Raw genomic sequence first — 9,435 nt, forward strand, 5'->3', positions numbered from 1 at the left:
ATATATACTATGATTTTGGCACGAGGCCCTACGTATGATTTCGGCGCAAGGTCGTATCTATGTTTTCGGCACGAGGCCGTGTTGATGTTACGTATGTTCATGTATTATATGTTATTGCAACCAGGATGTTAGTTTAGTTTAGACCAGGAGCTTGGTACCGTAGCTATGGGTAGATCAGATTTGGCACGGGCCATATTAGTGCTAACCATTCCACGAGGGGATGGAAGATGGATAGTTGATGTGGCTTTCAGTAGAGTGTGGACGTCCACCTGACAGTCCGGACCAGGGTGTGGCGGGCCCATCATACTTACAGACATATTTGATTCGGCAGTGGTCGACCAGCCATTGTCGGGTCCCGCCTTCGGACTGCACAACCCGTCATAGGGGATAATACATGACATTAACTAGCTATTCATCTTGGGTTGATTTTCAGTATTACGAGTTATAACAGATGTTTATGTATGTTATGATTTATTAACGAATATGAAAATACATGATTATCCAGCATGATATTATGATTATTTCCAGAGTTATGAAATGTACTGTATATGTATAAGCACTCTAAATATTCATGTTGCCACACAGCTGTATTTAGTTTACTTTCCCTTACTGAGAAGTGTCTCACCCCCAACATTATTAAAATTTTCAGGAGCCCTAGAGAGACCGGTGGGTCAAGGCCGCTGTTGAGTTAGTAAGATTACCCGTGAGAAGGGTAAGATTTTGTATTAGGGTTAGAGTTATTTTGTGTGACCCTAGAGATATTTTGATGTATATGGATATGTACAGAAGTACAGTATTATTATGTTATAAAAGCTCTGGTATTATATTTTATGAATGGATGTATGAATTTTTATGTTTACTGCTGCTAGGTTTTCCGCTATGTATGACAGGTGTCCCCGTTACCCACGGGTTGGAGTTGACCATTTATTTATTATGTTGTATTTTTATCAAGGGACGTTACACTTAGAGCTTATAAACTTAACTTTTCCTTTTTCTTCCTTAGCTCTCTTTTCCTTAGCTTAGCTTGGTGTTGGCTTGCCCTTACAGCTACTCCCTATAACAGTAGCTAATGAATATAATATAGAAATACCCTTCAAACTTCCAGCCATAAAAATCTCATTAATTCTAAGTTAACTTTTCAGTTAACCCATTAATAACCATTCAATATCCTTTAGGATATGAGCATATACCTCTCATGTGGGACTCATATCATTCATGTAAGACGTATCTTTTAGAATATAAATCCTACAGTGCAAACCAAAATCTTTATCAAATGCATGACATACAAATAAATGTTCAGTTTTCTTTACAAGTTAGCAAAATGGATATGAATGATTCAAACTCATGTCACTGTAATTTTAACAAACATACCATCTAAATTATCTTTTAGGATGAAGATTCTGACTATTTAATTAAATTAAAAATTTAGATAAATTAAGTTAAAATTTTATAAGGTGGCTCTAAAATATTAATCATTATATGGGATAGTTTCAAAATATAAATTATTAATAAAAGAAAAAATCTAATAAAGATAGTAGATATCAATAAGTATTAGTTGTTATAAATTTTTCTAGAACAATTATGATTAGTCGTTATAGAAAATTTGAATTCAATTATCATAAGTTATTACAAAAGCTAAATTATAATATATATATATATATATATATATATTGCAATTAAAAAATATTATTTATTTATGGCCCAATTTCAAACTATTAATCAACTTAATAAGTTTAAAAAAACTTGGATAGTTTTAAATTTCTAAATCATATATTGAATGATTTTTTTTTATTTGTGGTAGACTATACAAGTAATTAGCCTTATGCCTTCCAATGATTTGCAGCACTTATAGAAATTAATTTTTAAATTCAAATTGTGTATTTTTTTTATATCATTAATTATATCACAAATTTATGATTTAATTTTTAAATATTTATAATTTTATTTGTAGATTAGTTTCAAAATATTAATCAAATTATTAAATTATAAATTTATTAGTTTTTTACTTTATTTCAATATAAATAATTTAAAGAAAAACAATCCAACACTTAAAAACTCTCACGATAACTAAATCTTAAGAAAATGTTTGAATATATAAAAAATGCTGCTAAAATTTGAAGACCTATATCTAATTAAATGAATTAAATGATTATTTTTTATGATTTAACATGAGATTGAAATTTAATTTAATAATTTTTATATAAGACCTAATTTTGAAATCATACTCCATACAACACGAGCCGCTATCAGAAATAAATATTTTGCGTACTTTTAGCATTTCACTATTAGACTCTCATCACTATTTAACTAGTACAAAATAAATGAATTTTAAAAGAGTTAATTTAAAGATTATTAGATTAGACTTAAGTATTTAGATTTTTTATAATTTTTTTTATAAAAAATCTAAATGAAAAAATTTATTTTTGTTGATAAATTTTTTATTTTATAATTTTAAAAGGTGTTGAATTTGAATTTATATAAATTTTAATATATTGTAATATAAAAAATATTAAATTTTATTTAAATTTAAAATTTATGCTTTTAAATGCAAGTATTAATAAAAAGGGAAATCAATTTGTAGCTGTTGCCACATTCTAAATGACAAATTTACAAGCCAAATTCACCCTTCCCGAATATTTCGGCGACTGCTGTGGTAAAAAATGAGGGCCTATCCGTCTTAGATGGCCGGCCTTTGTCATCCACCAATCGTCGGTTGCCAGTTGAGCAGTCCTAATCATTTAGGTCCCGCGGTAAATGAACGGTGAATGCGACTTCTCCAGCTGCTACCTATTCACGTAGTCAAGATCCGGCACACGGAGACCCCAAAAAATAAAATTTGAATTTACCAAAAAGGACATCCGTCGCGTCTTCTTGCCCGATCTTAGCTGGCGGTCTTAGGCAGTTTTATGACTGGTCCTTCTCAAAGCAAAAAAAGGGCATTTAAGTCGCGAAAAATAGAAAGCGAAGAACACGAAAACCAGAAAAAAAAGACCGATGAAGCTCGCGCGTGGCTGCCAGCGCAAACGCATGTCGGTGCTCTTCTGTCCAACTGCAAGCCGCATTCTCAATCAAGCATTTTCTCCGTACATTTTCCTCTGTTTTCTCGCGGGGGGAAACGCCCTTTATTTCTGAAACCCTAGATTTTTCTCGGGAAAATTGCGGATTTCAATCCCTGGATTGCTCAATGCGAACCTTGACATAGTCTTGTGAAACCCTAAAAGATCGTTCTCAACTGAAATCGGTACAATGGGAGAGCGCGCGAAGTCCAAGGGGTGCTGCGGTTGGTTTCTTGTGATCCTACTGGCGGCTCTGGTGGCGACTGCCGTCGTGATCACCGTGAAAAAGAAATTCAATCACTCGAAGTCCGAGCCACTTCCGGTGCCGGGACCTCCCGGCGCCATTACCAAGAAATATGCCGACGCTCTCAAAATCGCCATGCAGTTTTTTGACGTGCAGAAATGTAAGTTTTTCTCAGGCTCTCGCTTATAAATTGTACTTAATCTCCAGAGCATTGTTCTATTATGTTTAATGTAGTTAGCAGAATTGGAGATCTAGGTGTACTTTTAGATTCTCCGGTGTAGTTTTATGGAATGAACTCTTAATTGCAACCCTTTTATGGTATGTATTTTCTTTAAAGTATTGTTCGCAATGTGAATGCTGTGGATAGAATTGTAGATCTATTTATACTGTTAGATTCTTCCGTATATTTTAATAGAATGAACTTTTAGATGCAATTTTGAGTAGAGTTGTAGATCTGAAGTTAACATTTGATTTCAATCAATGACAGTAAATATGTGTGTGCTTCAATTTGTCACATTGACTTTTTTTTTCTTTGTTTTGTGCATCGTCACAATTATAATACTATTAGCAAAATAGCTATCATCTGGTAAAAAAATTAGTACTATTACGGTATTACCAATCGTGAAGTATGATTCTTATTTCTTGTTTTGTATTTGCTTCTGTTATTGTTTTTGTTCTTGTTTTTGGTTTTGTCTGTTTCAACATTCCCTGTCACCTTTCTAACTGATGCAGAGGTGTTTCTTTGTTTTTGCAGCTGGTAAGTTGGTGAATAATAAGATAAGTTGGAGAGGGGATTCAGCTCTTAAAGATGGAAGTGAAGAAAATTTGGATCTCTCCAAAGGAATGTATGATGCTGGGGATCACATGAAGTTTGGTTTTCCAATGGCCTTCACTGCCACAGTGTTGTCATGGGCCATACTTGAGTATGGAGATCAAATGAATGCGGTGAATCAGTTGGAACCTGCACGAGGCTCACTCAAATGGATCACAGACTATCTTGTTAATGCTCATCCTTCTGATAATGTGCTCTACATCCAGGTTATGATTATCTCCTATTAAAGTGTTGTGTTCTTTTCTCATGGTTCTTCATAGTTACTGGAGAGTTAAACATTTCCATAATTCTTACAGAACTCCCATCAAATTCCATTCTGATTTTATTGGGCGTGATCAGGAGCTATAGTCAAGGTTCTAAATTTTAAATATCCTAAAATTTTAGAATCAGCTGTCTTGTAGTATTGTAGTTTAGGTTTTCTTTTTCACTTTTTGTGAGGCACTGACAACTTGATAAGGGCTTAAGCTGTTCTTTCTGCCTTGGTTACCATCATTATGAATTCTAGAGCAAATCTAGTCACAAATCATTGTTATTTTTATGACAGAGAAGAGACGTCTATTTATACCTTGTTCTTCTAGTCAAGATTTCCATGGAAGTGAGGGGGACCAAAAAAAAATATTTTCATAGAAAGGTAACATGATATAGACCCACCCACCCCCGCGCGCGCGGGGCGCAAGCACTGGGAGGTGGGGTGTGTGGGGGTGGGCATAGCTGTTGCCTGTTTTGAACACCTGCTAATATTGTGAGCAGCTTTGAATTTTCAATGAGTTAGTAGCTAGTACTTTTATTTTCTAAAACAAAACTTGCCCGTCCCTCCATTTAATATGGTTTCATTAAGGCTGTTGAATGTACCTTTTGATCTCCATCATTGGGATCTAGCATTAGGTATTGTGTAAATTAATGAATTGCATTGTAGAGTTTAGTAACCAAACTTGATCCAGTTGATTGCAACAAAAAAGCCTCCAAAATATGCCATCTTCAGCCTATAATCTCTTGTAATGTTGGAGCAGGTGGGTGATCCTGAAGCGGATCATAAATGTTGGGAGAGGCCCGAAGCCATGACTGAGGAAAGGCCTCTCACACAAGTGAACACATCTAATCCCGGAACAGATGTTGCAGCTGAAACTGCAGCAGCTATGGCATCGGCTTCTCTTGTGTTTAAGACAATCAACCCCACATATTCAAGTTCACTTCTCAAGCATGCCAAACAATTGTTTGGATTTGCTGACAAACATCGAGGTTCTTACAGTGTCAGCATCCCCGAAGTTGCGACATATTACAATTCAACTGGATATGGAGATGAGCTCTTGTGGGCAGCTAGCTGGCTTTATCATGCAACAGGGGATCAATCATACCTAAACTATGTGACTGGGGAAAATGGGAAACTCTTTGCTAACTTTGGAAGTCCAACTTGGTTTAGTTGGGATAACAAGCTTGCAGGAGCTCAGGTATATTTCCCTTTCCAAGGAGATGAATTTTAAATGACATTGGAAATCTTTCCTCCTTTTGATTTTCTTTTTGTTTTTTTTTTGTTATTATGCTTGGATCTTGGATCATTTCAAATTTGTGCTGTGAATAAAACTGCACCAAAAGCGCACACACTTTGCGTCCACCTTATGAATTCGTTCTTCAGTAGCATGACCTAAACTTAATGGAAATTGATGTAACGCCATGTGCATCCTATATTTTATTTTTTGTATGTTGCCTTGGGCTCCATTACTAGTACACTTATTTCAGATGCAGGAATAATATGTGCTGCAGGAAAATTTTGGTGATAGATCTAAGAAATTTAAAAATCATGCAAGTCTATGGAAGCTATTTTTTAATATTTCTTGAGACTGGGTGTGTTTATGGTAAATTTTGTAAAAATAAAGAGGACATACGGTTGCCCTTTCCAAGTCTTACATTTTGTTGAGAGAAACCTGAAATTTTCCCATGCTAAATGATTAAGAGAAAAGCCTGCCTGATGAACATTTGCATAGTAGTCAATGCTGGAAGTTGCCACAAGTGGAATGACTAAACTATTCTATAACATCCTAAATTATAGTGCTGATCTAAAGCACAGAGAACCCCATCAAGCTGATATAAGAGTGGTTGAAACCCATCTATGCAGAAGTATCAGTCAATTGTCTTTTTCAATTTTTTTTGACTTGAGAATCCATGATGAGAGAATGTGGTTTGTTTTATTATAACAAAATATGTTTGTAGATAAACTCTACTAATTATTCTACCTATTTTCTTGTCTTAACCATAAGTTCCAGGTGACCATGAGAAAGTGGCGTATATAATATGTGTTTGTTATTCCTAAGTTGGTATGTTGACTTTATTTTTCCCTAGATTTATTAGGGCTTCTATATGTAAAGTGGTGTCGTGCAGTTTTATTCCTTTGAATATACCAAATCAAGCAATTTGACTTAGATTGAGTTAATTATATGGATTTTTCCAAAATTTTGCAAAATCACGTATTTTTATGAATCTTTAAAAATAATGTATCTATTTTGATGCAGGTTTTATTATCCAGGGTGAGCTTTTTTGATTCAAAAGAAGCTTCGAATCTCCAGAAGTATAGGAAAACAGCTGAGGCTGTTATGTGTGGCCTTCTACCAGGGTCTCCAACAGCCACTTCCAGCAGAACAGAGAGTAATCTTCTCCATTAATACTATTTCACTTAGACAACCATGCTAATATTTTATTCCCACAAAAAAAAAATGAATAAAAATACAAATCTTTCTCACTCACTCTCTCCCCCATCCCTTCACACAGTTTTCTGTCCATAATTTTAACTTGAACAATGATTGTTTTCCTCATATCATCTTCTAGAGAATGGTGAGCCCCACTACATATTGATTGTATCCCACTTCTGAATGTATCTGAATGCGTGGTCAATGACCAACGTTGGCTTCTTCCTTGTTACTGTCCTTCCATATCCTATCTCTGCATCTGTGATATGTGCTCCCTTCATCCCCTGACACTCCAGTTCATTAATCCAACTTTTAGCAGAATAGTGTGTGATGACTTGATTTTGGATGATTTGACTTTTCGACCATTCAGATTTAGCACAATCAAAGCACACTCATCCTCATTTGGATCAATCTCATTATCTCTTATTAATTGAACCATCATACTTTTGGAAGTTGAATTCTCACCATCACATTCCGTTTATGCAGGTGGGTTGATATGGGTTAGTGAATGGAATGCACTGCAGCATCCTGTGGCTGCTGCATTTTTGGCTGTTGTATACAGTGACTACATGCTTACCTCCCGCACTGCAGAGTTTTCTTGCAATGGAGACTCCTATTCACTATTAGATCTTCGGAAATTTGCCATTTCTCAGGTATGCTGTCTATGATGCCCATGTTCAATGAAATGTGCTTTGAATCTTAAAGAGTGCATCCCCTTCTAGCCTGCTTATACGTGTATTTATTCCTACATTCACCAGGCTGACTATGTGTTGGGCAACAATCCTATGAAAATGAGCTACCTAGTGGGGTATGGAGACAACTATCCACAGCAAGTGCATCACAGGGGAGCCTCAATTCCTGCTGATGCAAAGACTGGCTGCTCTGATGGCTTCAAATGGCTCAAATCAACCGAGCCCAACCCCAACGTGGCTACCGGAGGACTTGTGGGCGGGCCCTTCTTGAACGAGACTTACATAGACTCCCGAAACAATTCAATGCAAGGGGAACCAACTACATACAATAGTGCAGTCGTTGTTGGTCTCCTTTCGGGTTTGGTTACGACCTCCTCGGTGGTCCAGTCCTTCACATAAAGAGCCGCCATCCTTGATACATAAAATGAACTCCAGTATGTTTGTATCATACATAGCTGTGTCTGTCTGCCTCAGCCATACTCATCCCCACCCATCCAGTCTCTTGAGTTTGCTGTTTGAGTTTTTCTCTGCTCTTTTTGGTTCTAATTGTTTCGGCAAGCTTAAGATGTAATTCTTTTCTAGGAGGTTTTACATAATGTAACAATTTCGTTCATATATATATAATTATATATATTTGGGATACATATTTAGCATGTCTTTGCACTGTGAAGTCCAAGCCTACTGAAAAACACAAAACAAAACAAAATCGGTATAATCCAAGTCTTTTGATTTGAATTTGTAAACATTTGTATACAAATTTATTCTAAAATTTATTGAATTGCATTCAAATTAATTTTAATCTAAATTCAAGACTTAAAGTTCATATTTGCAACTCATTATACGAATGTGTAGAATGAAAAATAACGGATCAAAGATCAAGCCTTCACGCACGGAGACTGAAGATTTCTTGGGGTTTTGTGAGGGAAATGAGGTGCAATCCCAAGCTTGTACCACATCGACTAATGAGTATCAAAATAATTAATATATATAAGAAGGTTCTCACCAAATTCCTTCGCAATCCAGAGAACGAAGTGATTGGGCCGTTCTTATTGGGCCCAGGAAAGTCCCCGGGCCGTTAACCGCAGAGATGTGGGTTCCGCAAGGAATAACCTTCGATACTTGGTGATCTGCCCTCGCGGGGGGGCTGAGACGTGTTTGGAGCTCCTCGGGTCACTAATCGAAGTTGTTTGGCCGGTTGTAACAGTAATTCACTTGAACCCCAATGGGGTTACTAAACGGGGCTTACGTTCCTCTGGGTACCTTTTTGTATTCTTCTTTTTTTCTTTTTTTTTGGTACATAATATAGGGTGTCCGAGCATATGCCCAGCACATTCCTAAATGTAAACGTGGATGCGTTTTTGTATTCTTCTTACTTTTTTTTTTTTTTCTTTTTTTTTTAGTACATAAGGTGTCCGAGTATATGCCCAACTAATCCCACATCAGGAGCAGTTAGCCCAGCACATCCCTAAATATAAACGTGGATGTGCAGCCCATCTTCAGATGTCAACTAAGGTCACTCTTGCCACTATGTCATACACATTCTTGCTCCTATTAATGGGTTGCCTTTATATATTTTTAAAATAATCATTTTAAGAAGTTAATAAGAAGAAATATAATTTTTAAAAAGTAAAATGTTTTTTTTTTTTTTTTTGCAGATAATACTAAGGCCACTCTTGCCTCTGCGCCATATGCATTCTTACTCGTATTAATGGGTTGTCTTGGTATATTTTTAAAATAATCATTTAAGGAGTTAATAAGAGGAAATATAATTTTTAAAAAGTTATGTTTATTTATTTATTTATTTTTGTAGATAATGCCAAGTTTCTGGACATATGTCTGACTAATCTCACACTAGGAACAGCTAGCCCATCACATTTCTGGATGTAAACGTGGATGTGCAGCGCAGTGGTAGGTTTCGAACTCGTGCCTT

The 9,435-nt window shown here is 35.8% G+C and overlaps 1 protein-coding gene across 1 annotated transcript; it reads left to right on the forward strand.

The window, feature by feature from the left end:
• The first annotated feature begins 2,900 nt into the window (after positions 1–2,900).
• On the forward strand, positions 2,901–8,158 carry LOC131161401 (endoglucanase 10). The gene is made up of 6 exons (XM_058117145.1): positions 2,901–3,460; positions 4,055–4,338; positions 5,143–5,580; positions 6,640–6,772; positions 7,300–7,466; positions 7,572–8,158. Exons 1-6 carry the CDS (start codon positions 3,247–3,249, stop codon positions 7,902–7,904), a joined length of 1,569 nt encoding a protein of 522 aa, XP_057973128.1. The 5' UTR covers positions 2,901–3,246; the 3' UTR covers positions 7,905–8,158.
• Positions 8,159–9,435: the final 1,277 nt, after the last annotated feature.

The sequence above is a fragment of the Malania oleifera genome, chromosome 8, assembly GCF_029873635.1.
Source record: "Malania oleifera isolate guangnan ecotype guangnan chromosome 8, ASM2987363v1, whole genome shotgun sequence".
In the NCBI taxonomy this organism is placed as follows: domain Eukaryota; kingdom Viridiplantae; phylum Streptophyta; class Magnoliopsida; order Santalales; family Ximeniaceae; genus Malania; species Malania oleifera.

Excerpts from the sequence above, each read along its gene's own strand:
- LOC131161401 (XM_058117145.1), top strand. The coding sequence starts at position 3,247 with ATGGGAGAGCGCGCGAAGTCCAAGGGGTGCTGCGGTTGGTTTCTTGTG. Across the intron at positions 3,461-4,054 it reads GTTTTTTGACGTGCAGAAAT|CTGGTAAGTTGGTGAATAAT; the intron begins GTAAGTTTTTCT and ends TTGTTTTTGCAG. Across the intron at positions 7,467-7,571 it reads GGAAATTTGCCATTTCTCAG|GCTGACTATGTGTTGGGCAA; the intron begins GTATGCTGTCTA and ends TACATTCACCAG.